This window comes from Babylonia areolata, chromosome 29 (genome assembly GCF_041734735.1).
Source record: "Babylonia areolata isolate BAREFJ2019XMU chromosome 29, ASM4173473v1, whole genome shotgun sequence".
Classification (NCBI taxonomy): Eukaryota; Metazoa; Mollusca; class Gastropoda; order Neogastropoda; family Buccinidae; genus Babylonia; species Babylonia areolata.
Genome location: NC_134904.1, coordinates 17,767,008 through 17,790,334, shown reverse-complemented (window position 1 = coordinate 17,790,334; position 23,327 = coordinate 17,767,008). Strand labels below are relative to the sequence as shown.

The window sequence follows — 23,327 nt, the reverse complement described above, 5'->3', positions numbered from 1 at the left end:
GGAGGCAGACGTAAACAGGGACAGATTCCTGTTGTCGTTACAAGTCATGTGCTGGTTACTTTCTCAGGTGGGGATGAAAATGATGGAATTGTTTGTGCTGCTGCACCCTGGAACCTTGACAATGTGTGCGAGACTTACAGAAGGCCTGCCGGCCTGTATTGTGACTCCTACTATCCTTAACTCCTGTCCCACTCTCACGCGCCTCCACACTACATGCTCAAAAACACCTTCACATGGCATCTTTTAATGCTCAGTCGCTCAGCCCCCAAGACAAACGCACAGCAGTGTTTGAATTCATTTTACACAACCAGATTGATATTACTTCTTTATAAGAATCTTGGTTAAAAGAGAAAGGCAACAATGTAAAGTACGTGAATGTAGCTCCAACGGGATACTCTGTTCAATCATTCCAACGCTCTCATCACGGGGGAGGTCTTGCTGTGGTCCACAGGAATGTTTCAGCATGTCGTCTTGCTTTAAATAAAGCTTTCCCATTACCACACGCCTTTTGTGAAGTTATTCAAGTAATACTGTCAACACGCAGAAAAAAAACAAAACAAACTATTTCTGGTGCATCTGCCGTGCTTTTCCAAGTCCTAAAAATAAACTCATAGACGCTGTATTCTTGTGGGAATTCCCATACATGCTTGACTTTTGTGTTCTTTCAGTGGTGTTATGGTTGGAGATGTGAACTTCCATTATTATGAACCTTGTCAGTCAAATGTGGCACAAATGAACGATCTTGTCAGTCAGTGTGTCAGCCTACTCACAACCGTGATCACATCATAGATTGGGTTTTGTTTCGGTCACAGGACAATATCAGTTGTACAGTCCACCTCTGTGACCGAGGAGCTTAGCTCCGGCCATTTCTGTGTTGTCTGCGAACTTAACATTCAGACTCCCACTGCTCCTACCATCTGCAAAGAGGACCGCAACCTTTGTGCCTTGGACAGAGAAGCCTTCAGGCAGTTCTTGGGTACGACTATGTCACCCACTCTTTGCCCCTTTGCAGAACAGCTAGAAAAGATGTCTGACATTCGCTCTGAATTTGATCGCGTGAGCACTACTCATATAGCAGAATCTTGCAACACTGGTACATTTGTTTCTTCCAAGTTTGATGTACTTCATCGTGTTTCTCAGAGTGAACTTGAGAAAGATTATTTTAAAGTCAAAGCCTACCAGTTGTTCCCTTGACCCGATTCCCACTCAGTGTTGATTGTCTTGAATATCTGCTACCCACCCTTACTTACATTGTCAGTGAAAGTTTGTTGTCTGGCCTTTTCCCTTCCATTTTTAAGACTGCGGTGGTTAAACCATTCTTAAAAAGTCCTCCCTTGACCAAGATAATTTGAAGAACTACTGCCCAGCGTCTAACCTGTCCTTCCTGTCTAAATTAATTAAAAAGGTTGTTCTCAATCAACGTTTTGTTTACTTAAACTAACATTCCTTGTTCTGCCCAACCAGTCTGCTAACCAACCCTTAAACCGCACTGAAATGGCACTGATTAAAGTTTACTCGCCTTTGATCGTGGTGATGCATCTATACTGACTCTACTAGATTTGAGCTCAGCTTTTGACGCGATTGATCATTCTCTTCTGCTTCGTACACTTCATAATCATTATGGTATCTGTGGAAAAGCCTTGAGTTGGTTGAGTTGGTCCAGAGCTACTACTCAATTTTACTGACTTTTCATCCAACCCAGAACTTCTTTCCTGTGGTGTACCTCTAGGCTTGGTGTTGGGTCCTGTTTCATTTATTATGGATACAAAACCCCTTCACTCACATTGACAGTCACTCTATTTCTAACTAGTCATCTGCTGATGACACTCAGCTATACAACTTTTCTCATCCCTCAGAAATTAATAATACTGTAGAGGACATGCAAAGTTGTATAGATGAAGTCAAATCTTGGATGACAGCTCAGAAGTTAAAATTAAACCGGTGATAAAACTGAAGCCCTCCTTATTCACTCAAAGAGATCATTTTCAGTTCATTCAAAGCCATCCACCATTTGTGTTGGAAATCGAAATTTTATTCTCTCCTGCACGTAACCTTGGATTCATTATCTCTCATGACATGTCTCTTGATAATTATATCACCCGCATCAGCAGATCTGCCTATGCCGCTCTCGGTCAGATCAGATCCATTTGTCTTTCCTGACAACTGCAGCAGCTAAGACACCGCTTTGTGCTTTAGTCCTGTCAAGGCTAGATTGTGGCTTTTTGTCTGGTTATCCCAAGCAATGCTTGGGTAAGTTGTGAAAGGTACAGAACTCAGCTGCAAGCATCCTCGAAGCGAAGAAACGGGACCACGTCACGTCATTACTTAGAACCTCACACTGGCTCCCTGTTGATGCACGCATACATTACAGAGTATCTCTCTTTTGTCATGATTTCTTCTCAGATTCTTCGCCAGACTATATTCCCGATCTTCTGTCTGTCCACTCTCCTTCTCGCCCACTTCGTTTGTCCACAGATTACTAATTCTACGTATACAAAAAAAAACCCCAAAAAACCCGCACAAACATATTTGCAGAACACGCTTTTTCTTTCACTGACCCAGGACACTGGAACTCGTTGCCACTTTATATTCGTCACATCTATGGAGTCTCCCGTCGGACCGACGGATGAGTAGGCAGGCAGGCTTATCAGTCGGTGTGTGTCCTCATATGGGAGAAGAGGCTGATTCTGGATGCGCAGCACTTCCCACAGATGTTGCAAGGGAAAACGTCTCCTGAAGTTGAGCCCTGATTCCTTCGCTCTCGCTTCTCCTTAATGGCCAGCGTTCTCTTGTTTTCAAACGTGCCTGACCAGTACAGGTGACTTTTTTTTAGTCACATCAAGTCAAAACAAATGTTCATAAAAGCATCAAAGACATATCTATTTCAACGGTACTGCAAACAATGAACTCCTCTCTCTTCATGTGACACACGCACACAAGGTATGTGTCCGATTGTGCTGAGACCATTGTTTTACGGCTGTTAGTCTTTCGTTTTCATGTTGTTACTCATTCATAATTTGCTTTGATTTTTATTGCTTTCCTTACTGATATCATGAGTAAATATGAACATGATAAATATTGTTTGTATATGCGTTGTGAAGGTTGAGTGGGGAAGTGTCATTTAATTATTACTTCATATGCTTATAGTGTATCTTTGAATTGGTTACTTTTAAGTGAAATGTCTGAGATGTTTTATTTTACCCGAGTAGATGAAGTGTATGTTATGTGTGCAATGTGTCGTTCATCGCAACTTTACTTTTGTTTGTTTATCTCTGTTGATTCTCTGTGTCGTTTCTAGCTTTCAGTAGATTTGTTTCAGTAATGTGTGTGTGTGTGTGTGTGTGTGTGTGTGTGTGTGTGTTGAACCGTTTTAGCTCATTTTTGACTCAGTTGTGTAAACAAAGTGAGTCTATGTTATAACCCGGTGTTCGGTACTCTCACTCTGTGCGTGTGTGTGTGTGTGTCCGTGATAAACTTTAACATTGCCATTTTCTCTGGAAATGCTTTGTCTGTCAATACCAAATTTAGCTTAAAAATCGTAGGAAAAAATCTTCAGTCATAACAATAAGAGTTTGTAAGTCTCCTGAATTAAGCAGTGTTTCCCGTATCATTAATGGTTTATTTCGTTGAGGCCATTTCCGGGATTCCGAAAACACCATATTACCGCATCTCAGTTGCAGTGGCATTGGCGATGCTTATAGTGGGTAGACGGCGTGACCTCGATTTTCTTGTTCGCAATAAAAATGGAAAGAAATACAAATTCTGGACAAAACACATACAGTGACACAGACTACATCATCGACGTGTTTACTGTACATGAATCTTTTAAAGTGGATACTCAGTCAACCAGAATCGACCGTGTGTACATCTATCTAGATCTAGAGAAAAACGGCTAAACGTTTCAGTGCGCTTGCGGCGATAGCCACGTCTTCTTTACCGCGGACTTTAAAGCATTCTAAATTGCTCTTAAAGAATTTTTAAATGCCCGAGATACACCAAAATGATGATTTAAACAGCGTTATCAATTCAGATACTGCAATCGATTTATCGCCCTTTAAAAAGCATGCTCAAATGTTAATTTTTTAACATCATTCATGGATCCGCAATAGTGCCCAGACATGCCTTCTACTTCTTCTTCTGTTGTGTAGCCACAATCAACACGTTGATTATTTGGCCACATATTGGGGGGTTTCCGCAGACAGGTTCGAATCTGTGCTCAGGCTTTTTTTTTGTTTTTACTATAATTTTTTTTTAACCGGAAGCTTTGTAATAACAAAATTTAATACAGAACACATTTTAACGTTTAAATTTATTCAATTTTGCTTTTAAACCCCCAAGCCGAGATAACTCGTCAGTATAAGCATGTACGCTTCGCTGCCACAATGACGAGATAACTCGTCATCGAAATATTCTGACTTTTCCCTGGTTTGCATTCAGTTCGTTGACAAAAATACCAGTAGCTTTAGGCTGGAGAATCTGTCTAGATTCTATTCATAGCTAGAAAGACCATTACGTCATGAGGCAGTCATTTATTTGAACGTTTTGGTTGGGTTACTGGCCGCAGTGTTTGCCTAATCTTCTTCTTGCACGCTCAACAAAAAAAATTATCAATGACGGACTGACGCCGTGCTCAAGACATGCGATCGTGGCGAACTAAATCAACCAAGACTGCTTTCTTTAGCTGATGCTCTGAAAGAATTGAAGCCTAGATTCGAAGGATAAGGCAGTGATGAACACTTATAGGACGATTTGATAGAGGGGGGTGGAGACTGAGGGGGCGTGGGCCTCACATCCATATTATCACTTGGAGAAGTCGCAATGCATTGTGTATCTGTCTCTTAAAAAAAAAAAAAAAAAAATCATTGTGGTTGTTCTTGTATGATTTTGTGTGTGCAGATATCCATTTGTCGAGAAAATATGATATTTTAGTGCAAATTACCTGACTGATGTTTGTAACGAACAAGTTGAAAATGTGACAAAAACCAAAACACTTATTTCGAAACAACAGCATGTCACTGAAAATGTATAAAATGGGAAAAAATCACGTGTTTTGTATTCTTATTCATTTACCTTTCAGAAAATATATACTTTTATGGGTCTTTCTCCAATAACAAAGAGCACAGAATTTTTTGAAAATTCATACCCGATTTTTACGGAAAAAAAAAAAAAAAAAAAAGCCCTGGCAAATAGATTTCACTTAAATCTTATGTTCCTGGCAGCGAAAGGGTAAAAGATCAGATGGCCAGACCATATCAAACGCCTACCTCTGGAGAAGAACAAACAGGTGCCCATCAGTGAGATCAGGAGGAGGAAGACCATATCAAACGCCTACCTCTGGAGAAGAACAAACAGGTGCCCATCAGTGCGATCAGGAGGAGGAAGACCATATCAAACGCCTACCTCTGGAGAAGAACAAACAGGTGCCCATCAGTGAGATCAGGAGGAGGAAATGGGGCTGGATAGGCCATACCCTTCAGAAGCCTCCAGACGACACCACAAGACAGGCACTTGAATGGAACCCCCCAAGGAAAGAGGAAAGTGGGCAGACCAAAGCAGACCTGGAGAAGAAGCACAGAGGATGAGATGAAGGCAGCCGGATGGACATGGACCCGGCTGAAGAGGACAGCCCCAAAACTAATCTGCTGGAGGAGTGTTATTGCAGCCCTATACTCCACAAGGATTCAAGAGGCAAAGTCCGATCAGCCAAGTGCAAGCTGCATAAGGGACAGGTCTCAGTTTATCGTCTTATCCTAATGACTAGACGCTTTGATTTTACAGTCAAATTCGGGAGAAAGGTCGAGACACTCACGAATACTGTATTGGAAAATAAACATCTTAACTCCGTCACCTTCCTCCTGAGGTTAGGGGGAGAAGGAAGAAAATCATCCCCATTATCAGTGGAGTGATGGCCAAGAGGTAACGCGTCTGCCTTGGAAGCGAGAGAATCTGAGTGCGCTGGTTCGATTCACGGCTTAGCCGCCGATATTTTCTCCTCCTCCACTGAGACCTTGAGTGGTGGTCTGGACGCTAGTCATTCGGATGAGACGATAAACCGAGGTCCCGTGTGCAGCATGAACTCAGCACACGTAAGAGAACCCACGGCAACAAAAGGATTGTCCCTGGCAAAAATCCTGTAGAAAAAAACACTTCGTTAGAAAAAAAAACCAAAACACAAATAAAACTGCATGCAAGAAAAATTAGTAAAAAAAATAGAAAAAAAAGAAAGAAAAAAGGGTGGAGCTGTAGTGTAGCGACGCGCTCTCCCTGGGGAGAGCAGCCCGAATTTTACACAGAGAAATCTGTTGAGATAAAAAGAAAGGCAAATACAAATACAAACGCAAATTAATTTTGGAACATTGTGACGGACAAACAATGTTTGAAATCGTTTCTCTTTCGCTTCGTTCACAAGGTGCTGAGGTGTGGAACATTACTATTTTCGACTTCGTCATTCAGGTTTGGAACGAAACAATTCATTCATAATTATTTTCTGGGGGTAAAATAGGTTGAATATGCAATAAGGTTTCAGTTAGTTTGATTCAAGGGAGTGGTTAAATCAAGGGAAGTAACCTGATTCTTCTCGAATGTTTTTTTGTTATGAAAAACCATGATGGTTTTGCCTCCCTTGGATCGGCCAGTTTGGACTTTATTCCTTCTTTTTGCTTGCTTTCTTTTTCTTTTTTTCTTCAAACTTTCTTGAAAACTGAGTTGAGTGATGTGGTCGTGTACTTCATTTCTTTAATTAGTATCGTGTGACTTGATGGAGTCTCCCGTCGGACCGACGGATGAGTGTGGGCAGGCACGCTCATCTGTTGGCCGTGTGTGTCCTCATGTGGAAGAAGAGGCCGATGCGTAGCACTTCCCACAGGTGATGCAAGGGAAAACATCTCAGTGTCCACGGGTATAGTGGCGGAAATCAGTAGAGGGGATATCGAAACTGAGGTCATGAAGAGAGCAGGGCATTGATGACCATCACTGATCTATATATATCATGTCCATGTTTCTGAATCTGATGATGGACGGGTTTTTATTTCCCGTACATGTCTCATGTCAACAGATTTGCAGACCTGCTGCTCGTGCTGGTGCCAGAACACCAAAATCTGCACTCTTTCGTGAGAATACGCGTGCGCAAGACGAAATATGCGCGATAGAGATCTGTGTCAATATTCAATGGGTAGTGGAATCAAGAATCCCTATCATGCACGCCATAGAAAACTAAGCATAGCTGTCCACATTGTGGGGGTACTAAAAGTTTTTGGACGTAAACCACGGACGTTTGTGAGTGGACCGAGCCATCCTGAGGCTCACAGCATGACCGCTTGAAGCGATCGACCGTCCCTCGCGCCCGACAGCCATGATTAGCCCAACCAGTGTGCTTGAAAGCGAAACTGTGAGAACATGCTGTGTTGTGCTGCCAATAATTGCTCCAGAAAACATTCAAAGGAAGAAAGCGAGAAAGGAATATCACCTCATCTGAAAGAGAATGACCTTTTCCGTTTGATTATTTGTTTATTTCTGCAATGTCATTGCATAGTGAAAGAAAAATATGTGTGTTTTCTTCTTCTTCTTCAGTTTCTTCTTCTTGTTGTGTATAATGTGTGTGTGTGTGTGTGTGTGTGTGTGTGTGTGTGTGTGTGTGTATGCACCGGCTTTTCTGTTCACGTAGGTATAAACGTCCGAGACGACGGAAAAGTTTTAAAAGTGATTAGAAAAGAAAGAAAGAAAAAACAAACAAACAAAAACAAACAAACAAACACATCACTTATTCTAAATGTGCATTGCAAGAAATAGGTATTTACATTAAACATGCTCGCGTGCATGTGCTTGCGTGTGTGTGTGTGCGCGCAGTGTGTATATGTGTGTATGTGGGTGGTGGTGGGGGTGAATGCCATGTTTTGTGTTCGTATTTTGTGCTCTATGTACAAGCAAATATGTGTATGCAGGGATGCACTTGCAATTTCTTGAGCTAATGTTTTCTTCATAACTCTCTGTCACTTTCAGAATTCCTCACAACAACCTGAACGACTGAAACAATGGTTTGTGAAGACTGATGTGGAGACAGACAGAGAGACAGAGAGAGACAGAGAGAGAGAGACAGACAGAGAGACAAACGGAGAGAGAATCGTTGACTGTAGAATAATACGACTGCATGGTTGCATTCATGTTATACGTTTCAGTTATTTGCTTACCGCATAAACATTTTATATTTTTATAAAATTTTGTACGAAAGGCATTTAAACGAATTCTATACATTAGACTTGTAATTTGTCTTGAATGTGCTGCTGGTGTCAAATTTAGAAAATGTTTGGGATTAGCTGCATTCTTTGTGTTTACACAACATTGGTAATATTGATTATTTGAATCTATAAGTAATTTCTTAAATCGATTTCTAGATACATTTTCTATACAACTAATGCATTCATGTAGATCTAACTGGATGTCAAGTTGTATTGCGCCTTCGAAATTACGTGCTGCTCTTCTAGCTGCTTGGTCTACCCACTCATTTGAAGATATTCCACAGTGCGAAGGTACCCAACAGAAAGCTATTTTAATGCCCTGTTTTGTCAGTTGGTGAATAATATGTTTTATTTCCATTGTCATCTCAATTCGCTTCTTTGAATTTGGAGGTTCTATAGCTTGTAATACTGACTTCGAGTCTACACATAATAAAATTTCACCCACAGTTTTCGGAATGTCTGAAATATAATTTAAGGCCATAAGTATGGCTGTAAGTTCAGCTGTGAAAATGGAATACTGTCTACCAATACAGTATAATTTTTCTATTCTAAATGAAGAAATTACAAAAGCCGCTCCTGAATTACCATCTTCTAGAACAGATCCGTCTGTGTATATTTTTAGATAATTAGAATATTGATTTTCTATATGGGAGAGCACTTCAGGTTTTAACAAAAATGGTGACTGGTTCTTGGATACTAGTAAATCTGTATAATGCATGTCAAAGGTAGCTTTACACTGCTCCCATTCAGGGACTGGTGAAAAAGTAGGTACTTTTGCAATTTGCTTGTCTTTTGATTCCGTAGCACTAATGATATCTGATGCAAATGTATTAATGGATGTCATAGACTGTATCGTCTTGGCTCTTTTAGCAAAATCTTTTTGTGAACTCAAATTAGTTTCTTCTTTTGAAAAGTTTTCATATGCGAGAGATTTGATAACGAATTTCGCGGCAGAAGCTTTCCTTTGTTCATCAAGAGATATAACACCTGCTTCTCTGTAGGTCCCTAAGTTTGATGTAAGAATGGGCACACCTAGAGCGAGTTTATAAGCCTTACAATCGATGCTTTGCAGCTTCCTTAACAAATGCAGTGGGGCACTGAAAAATACCTCTTGAGCGTATGTCAAGCGTGAACGAACGAGAGAGGTAGCGAGAGATATCAACGCTTTGGTATCTTGTCCCCAGTGCTGTTTACAAATTATTTTAAGTGTGTGTGTGTGTGTGTGTGTGTGTGTGTGTGTGTGTGTGTGTGTGTGTGTGTGTGTGCTTTCTCAATGATAATCATGTGGAAAGACTTATATGTGTGCTTCTTGTATATCTTGAAGATATCTTAGCACTTTTTCTATGCATGGTATAATATTATTTATTGAATGATATTCAGTCCACCCCATTCTTCCCCTGTCTCCTTTATTCCCTTACTCTTTACTCTATTGCTGTCTCTTTCCCTATGTATATACGAGTATATATATGAAGCTGATTTTTTTTTAAGTGTTTAGCTTTTTCATGGAATGTGTGTGTGTGTGTGTGTGTGTGTGTGGGGGGGGGGGGTGGCGGGGGGGGGGGGGGGGGGGGGGGGGGGGGGGAGGGGGCGGGGACATAAGATTCGCGTGGATTAATTGCATTCTTTTTATGTTTATTTGTGTTTATATTAACTATTGTGTGTTTACTCTGATGTACAATCCACACCCCTTCCCTTCCTCTTTCTATGTCTGTCTCCCCCCTCCTCTTCTCTCTCTTCTTCTCTCTGTATTTCTGTCTCTTGGTCTCAGTGTTCAGTATCAGTATCAGTTTCAGTAGCTCAAGGAGGCGTCACTGCGTTCGGACAAATCCATATACGCTACACCACATCTGCTAAGCAGATGCCTCACCAGCAGCGTAACCTAACGCACTTAGTCAGGCCTTGAGAAAAAAATAATGAAAAATAAATAACGATAAATAAATAAATAAATATTAAATGAAAAGATTATAGAAAGAAAAAGAAAAAAAAAGAAAAGAAAAAAAGAATAATAATGATGATAATGATAAAGATGAAATACAATATAATAAAAAAACAACAACAAATAAACAGATAAATAGATAATTTAGAAACATCATATAAATAAATAAATTCAGTTTACTCAAATGTGGGGGCCGTGTTTTGGGTGTTTGTGTTAATGGGATGGTGAATTTTATACTTCAAATAAATGTTGAAGTTTGAGTATGGGCTGCTTATGCGGCGACTCTCTCTCTCTCTCTCTCTCTGTGTGTGTGTGTGTGTGTGTGTGTGCCACTGAGTGATGGTGTCTGTGTGAGTGTGTGTGTAAAACATCCAGCTGTTGCACTGAGAAAGAAGTAAAGCCGCCATGGACACAGAGATAGGGATGGTCATAAAAACCATCTTCGGCGGCCTTTTACAAGATGCTCAGTCCTTTGTTTTCGCCTCTCCCCCCCCCCCCCCAGCCCCCCGCACCCATCCCCTCCCTCCACACACACACACACACACACACACACACACACACACACATTTACTGCACTGTCAGCGCGCGACCTCCGGGCTAAACAACATGGCGGCTGCGTGGCTTCAGCTGCGCGGCGATAGGTTTGGTCTCTTACCCTCTCTTTATCCCCGTGGCGTAAACGCTACTGAATTTGTACACACCACACAGGTGAATTATGGCAGCCCACGAACGCAGAAAACAGAGACGTTGACAAATAATGACCATAGTTCAAGCTTACCACGTCCAACAGACCCTCCACGTTTCTACTGAGTTGGGGGGGATCAACTTGTCTTCAAGCTCGCCAAAACTGTTTCTAGTGTCAACAACAACAGAAGGAAATGAGCAAGGGAGGCTACCACGTGAGAACTCTTGCCTGCGAAGGTTGGAAATGGTCTAAAAATGGTGCTAAACAGAGATGACGGATCCGCGTAGCTCCCGTGAGTTATTTCCTGGATTCCCTGTTGTGTTTTCGTCATGTGTTCTTGAATTTGATTAGAAAATGTCTTCGGCCTTTTATTTTTCAGAGTCCGTTCAAGTTTGTCGCGGTTGCGGCGAGGCAATCGGGAATAAACCGTACGTTGAAGCGCTAAACAGTGACTGGCATCCACATTGCTTTCGGTAAGTAAACAAGGGGGAGGGCAATGTGAGGGTTTGTGTTGCCGCATACTTAGGAAGTATTGGCATGCAGCTGTGCCGTCTGTTCCTCGGTTTGTGTTTTGTTTGTGTTTTTCGACATAGCTTAACCTCTGTGTGTGTGTGTGTGTGTGTGTGTGTGTGTGTTTTCTTCTTTCTTTTTTTTTGTTTTGTTTTTTTGAATGGCTGTTTTTTGCCACTGGGTGGTCAAGTTAGTGACTCAACATTATAAAAATAGCCCTCGGCTTTTATAAGTTTCCTCTGTCTTGTACATGTTCTCGTGGGAAAATTATCTTCACATATTATCAGGGCACATGTTCTCTTTCCCAACGTCTGTTTCTGCCATTCTGGTTTCCTTATGTCTTTTGATGTGTAAACAATAATGCATTTTTAATCATCAATACACATGTATGTGTAGTTTGTGTATAACTATAAACAGTGCAAGGTTGTGCCTGTGCAACTGTTAGATAAGTTAAACAATCTTAGGATTTACCCTGTTAAGAGTATCATTCAAGAGGAAAAGAATTCTTCATAATAGTCAATACTAACACTAACACTAACTGACTTTTTATAAAAGATTTTAACTCTTATAATTTATAATCATAATAATGAGTTCACGCCCAGAAATTTGTAGAATACCCCCAGAGACCTGCTTGATGAACTTGCAGTTCATCTTTTCTATTTTCAAAGCATCTGAGATTCTCTCTCTCTCTCTCTCTCTCTTACTCTCTCTTTATCTCTGTCTCTCTGTCTCTTTCTCTGTCTCACGTAAATAGACATACACATTTGCACACATGTTGTGATCAATTGTGGTAATTGCCCATTACCAGTAATGTGCAAAATCTTTGTGCATTGAATTAATACTGGTAATGGGAAACAATTTTGTGCATTGCTGGTAATGGGCAAAGCAGCCTGTGTGCATTACCACTAATGGGCAGGGAGTGGACAGTGTCCTTTATGTATATTATACGTGGGTGGAGTGAGGAAAATCAGAGCCTAGGTCCCTTTCCTGGGGTCTCAGCTGTATGCTGAAACAGTGTCTTAAACTGTCACAAGTGAACACTATCAGAAGTTCAACGCCTAACTGACTGCCACAGTGGTTTTTTTTCATGGTCAAAATTTGATTATAAATGTTTTACTTTTAAAACCATTTGACTTTATCTCAGTATGCATGAAAAATTATGTGTCACTGTCAGTGATTGTCAGTGAGTATATCACTGTGTATGTTTGTGAAGGGGTGCCTGCGTCAGTGTGTATTTGCATAATGGGTGTCTTTGTCACAATTTTGTGTATACATACATACACATGATCTGCACAGGTAGGTGTGTGTGAGTGTACATGTGTGTGTGTGTGTGTGTGTGTGTGTGTGTGTGTGTGTGTCCTTTGCAGCATGTTAAGCTGGAAAACAACACATGCTGACTACCTGTAGGCTTTGCAATTTATGGTCTCACTGTTGTAACAGCAGACCACAACCATGCACTTTATGAATGTGCTGTCTGTAGAACCTGTATCCACCTGGAATATTAATCAAAACACATTTGTGTTTATTTCATGATATGATGTTTAATTTCAGTCCACACTGAGGACTAGTCTTGTTGAAGAGACCTAAATAAACTTTGTGCAGTTTAATGGTTGGAACATAATTAATCAAAAATGAAATAGCAAAAGTTCGCTTAAAGTTCATGTTCGGCTTGTATATATTATGTACATGTAATGATGTATGTGTAGAGTGCAAGGGCATTTTGGTTGGATACCCAGAAACAATTTGTGGATTCCGCAAGTCAGAGGGTGTTTCTGCCAACTGGATTTCACATGCTTGTGATTTTTTTTATTGTATGTTTTCTGTGCCTGGCTTGTCTTGTTTAAGACAGTGCAGTACTGGAGTGTAAGGTTCTCTAATCAATCTATTTTCTTTTTTGAAAATTAAAGCTAAAGGAAAACAAAGAGGAACACATTGAAGAACTTTTTTTTATAATTAACATTATAGACATTATAAACATAAATATTATACTATAGACATAAATGTATATTATAGACGCTCAGGGAGGGAAAAGCTTGTTGCTTGCTCTTGAACTGAACTGCTTTGCAGTTGGATGAATACATTATACTGTCACATGTATCATGGCCCATGCGGGAAAGATTATAAATGTCAGAACAAGTGAAACCTGTTACAGAGAGCAGTCAGAGTGTCTGCTGGTTTGTAATGTGAAGGCATCTGCATTATTTCAGCTTTCGATATTCTAGGGAGAAGGCAGTTGAGAATGGTGTGATGAAACCAGAAATTTTTACATTGGCTTTCTCGCTGAATATTTCACGCAACCACTTGTCTTTCAAAATTGTATAACACACGCACACACACACGCACACACACACACACACACACACACGTGTGCATGTATGCGCGCACACAGTTTTCAAGTTTCAGAACTCACAGAGCTTGAGACAGCTCAGTTTTGGTAATGATAAAATCTTTTGCTTTCTCAAATTCAACAAAAAGTTCTGAACGTGGCAGAGAGCTTTTAGTTTTACTTTTATTTTAGTTCTTCAGCTGTACCAACCTGGAATTCGCTGTCCTTTTCAGTCTTTTACAGTCCTTCACTCACATTCCCCCCGACAAGATGACTGAATTTTTCCTATTTTTATGCCAAATTTGGTGTCAACTGACAAAGTATTTGCAGAGAAAATGGCAATGTTAAAGTTTACCATGGACACACACACACACACACACACACACACACACACACACACACACACACACACACACACAACCGAACACCGGGTTAAAACATAGACCCACTTTGTTTACACAAGTGAGTAAAAAAGAGAACCATCTAGAACTTTTTAAAAGAAATACAGAGAGACAGGCTTACATGTACACCCAACTTTATACTGAAAAAGAGATTGAAAGAGGGACAAGCGGAGAAACAAATAGGCTGAGAGATCTACCAGAACATGGAGGACTGTAGAAGGATCAGCTGAGTGAATGATGCACAGAGAAGACGAAGAAAGGGAGAGAAGAGAAAGAGAGGGAGACATTACATCAGGCAGAAGTCACACTTTTAGCACACGATGATCAAGAGCTCCTTGTTTGCATGTTGTACTACAGGTGTACAGTGGAATACCGCTGACACCAGGTGGAGTGGCAGTGTCAGATCCGGGTGGCCCCAGGGTCTGATGAGATAACCATTGTAGTGGCATCATACAATATATTACAGCACCCCCTGACTTGCAGTTGTAGAAATATATATATGTGTGTGTGTGTGTGTGATCCTGCCCAGGTGTACAGGTCTACTACATCAACCTAGTCTTTGGTAATACTAATGGGAAGCATAAAAATTAAAATGCCATCTGGCCCTGAACCCTTTAACAGTGAATTTTCTCTGTGTGTGTGTGTGTGTGTGTGTGAGCGTACTCACATGCAAAAGAGAGAGAGAGGGGTATGACTGGCCTAGAACTGTGGTGAGGAAGAGGAGTAGGAGAGAGATGGGAAGAAGAGAGGGAGTGAGGGAAAGAAGAAAGAGAAAGAAAGAGAGGGCTTAGAAATTTCAAATGAAGTGATGCACAGACAGACAGAGAGAGAGAGAGTTTCCAAAGCAGAGAGCACAATCTGTAAAGATGGGTGGGAGAGACAGTGATGGGGTGAGGAGGGGCATAAAGTAAGAAAGATGGTCAAATCAAAGGTACATCAGATTGCTCCCAGTTGTTACCAACACAGAATATAATGACTTCTTTCATATTATATATATATATATATATATATATATATTATATACAATGTGTGTGTGTGTGTGTGTGTGTGTGTGTGTGTGTGTGTGTGTGTGTGATAACAGGCCTGTGTGGTAACATGCTGGTCTGTCTTGTATTAACTCTGATACAAAAACGCAACCGTGGACAGACCAAACCTGACCGTGATAATAATAATGATAATGATGATAATAATAATGTACATTTATATATAGTGCCTTTTCTCTCTGAGAACTTTGGGTGCTTAACATGAAACATTGAAAGAAACAGTTACAAATTACAGGAACCATTCATGACCACTCTTTCTCCCACCCCACCCCACCTCTCCCTTTCTCATTTGTCATGCATCCAAAATGAGCTGACAAGGATGGGGTTGGAAAAGAAGGAAACTGAGAGCGCTAACAGATGAGTTTTTAGTGAAGAATGAAAAGCAGAGACAGAATCAGATGCATGGATATGATAAGGAACGTTGTCCCAAATGTGAGGAGCAGCAAAGAGGAAAGAATGTTCACCATAGGTTCTTGTATTGACACGAGGAGGTTTCAGAAGGTTACAGTCAGAGGAAGAGCGGAGAGTTCTTGAGGGAGTGTAAGCACCGGTAAGGTCAGAAAAATAGGTAGGTACTGTGGAGTGGAAAGCAGAATAGCAGAGATACACAACTTCTTATTTGATTCTTATTTCAGTGGTGAGCCAGTTTAGAGTACGGGAGTGGGGAGAAATGTGATCAGTACATTGGACTCGGAGAGTCAGAAGGGCAGCATTGTTTTAAACAATAAAGTTTTTTAATTCACTGAAGAAGATTATGTGGATAGCCTGTGAGAAGAAAATTACAGTAGTCAATTCGTGACAGCACAAAAGCAGTACAAGAGTTTTTGTAGAACTTTTCAACAGAAAGGTACTGATGGATAGAGTTAATCCGATGAAGTTTACATTAACCATTGTAATTTGTATACATATCCAAAAGTGCATGCTGTCTGGATTACGGGACATTTTGAACAAACTGTTATTTATTAAATCATGAAATGACATTCTGCTGGTTAAAGTCATCTAAATGCTTTATTGCCATATTTGTAAATTTGACAGTTGTTATCTAATCATTATATTTGAAAATTGGGTAGCACAGCATGCAATGATAAGTTATTTAACCATAATAATATATCAGCTTAGACAAATACGATACATATTTATATGGTAAACAGCAATATTGTTATTGCCTCTGCTTTGATTAGCCATTTGTGCATACTAGGGTACATTAGCATTTGGTATTTTGACCGAACTCAGGGTGTCCTTTGGAGCTGCCATTGTATGTACAAGCACTACTGGGAAAAATGAAAAGTTTGCACTGTCATTGTGCAGTGAATGTAATCTTGCACAATAATGCAACAGGATGCTTGTTGAATCTAGATGGGGAGGGGATATTTAGATAAACGCCACAGAGAACCACTTTTTTTTTCCTAGATCTAGGTTACTTTAGCATTTTATTATCAAATATGATATTAAATTGATGTCAACTTTTGTTTTTGGATAGTAAAAGTTTTGTGAGGAGGGCCAAGTGCAGCTGGTTAACCACCAAATCAAGTGACTTGTCCATCACCGGGTGTCTTAAAGTACATGTTTATCTAGTTGTTAAATAAATCTCCATACAAAGTGCCTTGTTTCTTGGGTATCTAAGTACATGGTTATCCAGTTGGTTACCAAATCAAGTGACTTGCTCATCATTTGGTGTCTGTGTACATAGTTATCCAGTTGGTTACCAAATCAAGTGACTTGCTTATCTGTGTACATGGTTATCCAGTTGGTTACCAGATCAAGTGATTTGTTGAAATTGTTCATCATTGGGTATCTATGTATATGGTTATCTAGTTGGTTAACTATCTGTATCAGTTCAAGTGACTTGTTCATCATTGGTATCTATGCACATGCACATGGTTATTAGTGCACCTGCATACCCACATGCACACACACACACACACACACACACACACACACACACACACACACACAAACACAACACAACACAGCACAGCACAGCACAGCACGCACGCACACAGGCACGCAGAGAAAGAGAGAGGAATCGACTTCAAGAAGCACACAAGCCTTAAATCACCAGTGACCTTGTGAGTCTGCTTGTGCTCTCAGACACTTAGCTGTCAACTCAGCCCCGACGGGACCACCCATAGAGAAAGCGAAAAGAGCGCCCACACAGAGAGACACAGAGATAGATACCTGTTTGGTTATCTAGAGATGTATCCCCATTGGTATTCTGTGACAGAGGCACAAAAACATTCACATTCATGCATGCATACTAAGTGCAGGCAAGCACACATGTAGGCAAGCAACGCTTTTGGATTCACAACATAGAGCTAGACACACAACACACAGATACACATATGATATATATATATATATTATATACATATGTACTCCTATATGCAAAACAGAAACAAGATGTGTGTGTATACATCTGCATGCATATGCACCCTCACACATGCATGCATGCATGCACGCACAAGCACACAGACACACTCACTCTTGCACATGCACACACACACACACACACACACACACACACAGAGAATTCCCTTTCGGATTAATCCCTTTCACAAAGTGAGAGTGACCGCACAGCGGTAGGTGAATGACCTGCATCACTGAATACGCTCACTCAGGTAGTGAATCTTAGTCTTCCTTTCCCACCCACCCCTCTCCCTCCCTGTCTGTCATCCTCTCCAACCACCCCTATTCACACACACACACACACACACACACACATGCCGTCCTAATCAGCTGATGCATTATCCTTACAAAGTGGATGTTCTGCCCCTAAAAAAGAGAGAGCGAGAGAATCATTGTCACAGAAACGATAGCCATTGCTGAGCCATTATGGTCATGCATTGCCAGTTCCCCTTGTTTCCAGTTAGGACAAGATTGAGTTAAGAACTTGACAAATGTTGGACCCCCCCCCCCCACACCCCCACCCCTCCCCCATGCTCTTGGAGCAGGGACTGTATATGTTTTGTTTATAAATTCATTTATTGTGAAGGAAGGAAAGGGTAAGATGACATTACGGCTCAGCTGCAGATATTTTCTCCCCCTCCACTAGACCTTGAGTGGTGGTTTGGACACTAGTCATTCGGATGAGACCTAAATTGAGGTCCCGTGTGCAGCATGCACTTAGCGCACGTAAAAGAACCCACGGCAACAATAGGGTTGATCCTGGCAAAATTCTGTAGAAAAATCCACTTCGATAGGAAAAATAGATAAAACTGCACGCAGGAAAAAATACAAAAAAATATACATGGCGCTTTAGTGTAGCGCTGTGCTCTCCCGGGGGAGATCTTCCCGAATTTCACACAGAGAAATCTGTGGTATTAAAAATAAATACAAATACAAATACAATATATATAATGTATATGTATATATATATATATATATATGTGTGTGTGTGTGTGTATATATATATAAGATATATATATATATATATATATATATATATCTTGCTCCATTCTGATATTTGGATTCTGGAATTACTTTGCATCTCTGGGATACCAGGTTTTGTGACAGTGGATTTTCAGAGAGAAAAAAAAATTGAATGCAGCAAGGCTGTAACATTGAAGATGAAAAGAAGCTTTAATCAATCAGTAAGGGTCTGTGGAGATCCAGAAAGATTCTCAAGCTGTTGTGGGGATTTGTGATCCAGACAAGACCATGGCCCACATGGGCAGATTTGGGGCATCTTTCAAAGTTTAGGCATATGTGGATTGAAAATGAGACACTGTGTGCATTGCTATCATGGATTATCTTGGATTTTGGCACTTAATGACAGAGACGGGGATTTGGGGGGGTCTGTGAGTATAATGTTAGGACCTGTGTGTGTGTGTGTGTGTGTGTGTGTGTGTTAATGCGTAATGCATGTTTTTGTGTTTTCCATCTTTTTCGAAGTAAAAGAAAATTGGCAGCCAGTATTTGTACATGTGTGTGTGTGTGTGTGTGTGTGTGTGTGTGGTAGTGTTTGCATGCGTGCACGGGCTCGCGTGTGTGTCTGCCTGAACACACACACACACACACACACACATGCACGCATGCATATGCATGTGTGAGAGAGACTGTGGACAGATGTCGACACAGGCAAACAGACGCTGTCTGAGACAGAGACAGACAGACAGACAGACAGACAGACAGGCAGGCAGGCAGACAGAAACTGAGAAGGAGTGGTCCAACTACTTCCGAACCGGAGTTTCCTTAACATTGCCTTCGAGACAGATCACTGGCAGCCGCAACAATACCCAGCTCATACCAACAATGTTGACTTTAACAGATACGGCGCAATAGCAGAGTGGTTAATAAAGCGTTGCACTTTCAATCTAAGGGTTCCGGGTTTGAACCTCGGTAACAGCACCTGATGGGTAAAGAGCGGAGATTTTTCCGATCTCTCAGGTCAACAGGTCTCAGGTCAATATATATATATATGTGCAAGAACTTGTAGTTCCTGAAACCCCTTGGTGTGTATACGCACGCAGAAGATCAAAGATGCACGTTAAGGATCCTGTGATCCATGTCACCCTTTGGTGGGTTATGAAAACAAGAACATACCCAGCATGCACATACCTGAAAACGGAGTAATGTCACCCTTTGGTGGGTTATGAAAACAAGAACATACCCAGCATGCACATACCTGAAAACGGAGTATTGCTGCCTACATGGCGGGGTAAATAGACAAAAACGGTTATACACGTAAAATGTTACATGTCTGTCTGAGTGTGTATGTGTGAGTGCCTGAAATCTGATTGAATGACACAGGAAACGAATGATGAGCGCCCAATGGCAGCCGTCAGTCGGCTCTACCCAGGTAGGCAGTCTGTTGTGCAAATGACCCCGTGTTTTTAAGGCGCTTAGAGCTTGGTCTCCGACCGGGGATAAGCGCTATATAAGTATCCATATCATTCATCATAGTAGTGGAGTTTTTGGTGTGTGTTTTTCACTCTGTATTTTTTCTTTCTTTCTTTTTTTTTTCACAGTAAAAAAAAACAACAACAACCAACAAACCTCTTTCAAAACCTGAGACACCACAAGAGGCGGTGTAAAGTTAGAAGCCAGTGTCATATGACACGCGCCAGGTCTTACAATGGAACACCAGTGAACAGTGAAATGGCCGTGGAAAGGAAGAGTCTGTTTTGCAAGTCAGATTAGATGTCTAAGCAGTTGTAGGGAAGGGAGTCATGGAGAGGGCGGGGGGGAGGGAGGCGTAGAGGGGGTGGGAGCGGGGGCGTGGGGGGGGGGGGAGGCAATGAGGTGAGGGTAGTTGTGTGTGGGGAGGGGGCAAAGGAGATGGTTCAAGACCTGTTTGACAGGTAGTGTTGTTATTGGGTCTTTGACACACACACACACACACTATTATTATAATGTGTATATAATATATATATATATATATATATATATATATATATATATATATTGACATGTATGTATGTATATGTATATATATATATATATATATATATATATCTTATTCACAGTCCACTGGTCTCTGACATGGATCTTTAAACTACAAATGGCATCTTTTACATGCGTTTCCATACACACCAGCAGGGCTCAGGCACTAGCAGATTTGCAAATACACACACATATATAATATGTGTGTGTGTGTGTGTTTATGTGTATGTATATATATATATATATATATATATATATATATATATATATCTGTTGAGCTGCATGGGCGCTTTGAGAATAAATCGCCACTTCAACCGAGCAGGCAGGATTTGCCTCTTCCCGTTTCGCCAATTCCCGATCCGCCTCACAGTAAACTGGTGATCCCGATTCGCCTATTGCTATTCCCAGTTCGTTTATGTACTCAGTTGCTCTGTGTGTGCGTGAGCGCGCGCATCAGTCTGTGTGTTTTATAAGAAACAAACCAAAAATCTCACTTTCTTCACTGCTGCCCCGGTCTCTTGTGTTGACGGTCTGGTCTCTTGATCAGCGAATTTGATTCAGCACAAGGTGTGTCTGCTTCTCGTGCATTGGACACTGACCAAAGCTTGATTCTCTGAAGTGAATTTGTATCATATTCGCTCGGAAGTCACTGTCGTGAAACCACAAGTTACATTTCGCCCTGTCTCAACGCCCGTAGAGAATTGCAAGTGTTCTCAGAAGCTGGAAGTGGTGTCTGGGCATTGTAAACTGAAGTGTGTGTGTGTGTGTGTGTGTGTTAGAGAGAGAGAGAGAGGAGTGGGGGGTGGGTGGGTGGGTGAAACGGGACTGGCAGTTAGGCGAAACGGGACAAATGGTCAGACTGTCAAAAGACCATTGAAGGTGGCGGCACGATTAAAGAGTAGGCGAAACGGGAATGGGCCAGTCGGACCAGCACCGGCGCCGATACCAGGATTGAACCCATGGCCTTCATATCGAAAGTCCAACGTTCTGACCACTCGGCTGTTGTGCCCCCACTGGCGATCACCCTCGCACGTCCGGTGTGTAGTATGCAGAGTGCGTTTTGTTCAGAGGGACAGAGAGAGAGAGAGAGAGAGTTAAAAAGTGTAAAAGAGTGGAAGGATTGATTTTAAAGACCAGTCTTTCACGTAGATACGGCGCTCGCTTGGTGGATGGGTCAATGTTGACAGCTACCCCGGCAGCTAGCTACACACATGACGAAGGCTTCAGGGAGTGGCTGCCGTTTTGTGGCCTGACAACAGAGATCTATACTCTGCCCAATACGATACGTCAGCAGGCCCTTGAAAACGGAATGGGGTTGCCTTAAAAGGGGCAGGGTAAAGTCGGTCAGAATACATGTGCCGGATTATTGAGGCATTCTTGCTGACAGTTGCGTTAAAGTTGCTGTCCACAGAGACAGAGAGGATCGTTTTGAACAAGAGGCCGAGGGGTGGCGGGAGGGGGGGCGGAGGGGGTGGGGGTGGGTGCAGGGAAAGAAGAGAAAACGAAAACGAAGAGTCAAAATGAAGATGAGGAGGTAGGAGGTAACGAAAAAGAAGAAGAAGCCAGTGTGAGCTTTCGAAAGAAGTCAAACTGGAAGCTACATTCTACTTCTAGTAGTCTGTCGTACTCGTCTTCGGCCAGACGACAGATCGTATCATGCAGACATGTAATGATGTATCGATGAATAATGGTGCCGTTTCCGCCGCCGCAAAGTTCGCAGACTTTTCCGACTTCAAATTCGCTTCAGCCTTGTCTGATAAAGGACAGCACTGCACACGTACGCACGCGCGCACACACACACACACACACACACACACACACAGAGCGAGAGAGAGAGAGAGAGGTGGCAGCATAAGCGTCAGAAATGCGTCAAAAAAAGTTTCCCAGACTTGACAGAACGACAGAACTAGATCTTTTCAGGGGGAATGGGAAACGGATGGGGAAATTGCCACTAGCACCGTTTGCCCTACCAGTTCAGATCGACCCCTGGGTATTTATAAACAACATCTACCCAGTGACATTAGTGACAGTTCTTATGTCAGATGTTGTTTTGTCTCTGTAAAGACGGCATTTCAGTGCAGACTTAAATACTGATCTTTTCTGATTCACTGTCTGTTGTACGTAATATCTTTGGCGAAAACGAAACAAAACAAACTTTTTTTGCTGAGCTTTTTCTGATTCTCTATTAGTTATTTGTAGTTGTGTTTGTTTGTAAGTCATCGTGTTGCAGGCACTTGGTAGGTTTTATAAACTTTAACAACAGTGCAGACGCAACCATCGAAGAAAGGACCCACCCCCATCCACACCCCAACCCAAGCTGACAGCAATTCAGAATGAATTTACAATTAAGGGGTTGAGGGTGGGAATCAAAACACTGGATTGGAAGCAAGGTCCTGTTTATATATGGCGAGAAGATGGCCTGGACACGCGGGTAACTCTGGCATGTTGCACAGCTATGGTAGTCCTGTTTATATATGACGAGAAGATGGCCTCGACACGTGGGTAACTCTGGCATGTTGAACAGCTATGGTAGTCCTGTTTATATATGACGAGAAGATGGCCTCGACACGTGGGTAACTCTGGCATGTTGCACAGCTATGGTAGTCCTGTTTATATATGACGAGAAGATGGCCTGGACACGCGGGTAACTCTGGCATGTTGCACAGCTATGGTAGTCCTGTTTATATATGGCGAGAAGATGGCCTCGACACGCAGGTAACTCTGGCATGTTGCACAGCTATGGTAGTCCTGTTTATATATGGCGAGAAGATGGCCTGGACACGTGGGTAACTCTGGCATGTTGCACAGCT

At 41.7% G+C, this 23,327-nt stretch overlaps 1 protein-coding gene across 1 annotated transcript in view; it reads left to right on the top strand.

Moving 5' to 3' along the window:
• The first annotated feature begins 11,104 nt into the window (after window positions 1-11,104).
• The window catches only part of LOC143274606 (LIM domain kinase 1-like), an 81,230-nt gene continuing 69,007 nt past the window's right edge, over window positions 11,105-23,327 (top strand). The window contains exons 1-2 of the mRNA XM_076578473.1: window positions 11,105-11,147; window positions 11,235-11,328. Of these exons, the coding sequence (XP_076434588.1) occupies window positions 11,126-11,147; window positions 11,235-11,328 (116 nt within the window). The 5' untranslated portion in view covers window positions 11,105-11,125. The remainder of the gene's footprint in view (window positions 11,148-11,234; window positions 11,329-23,327) is intronic.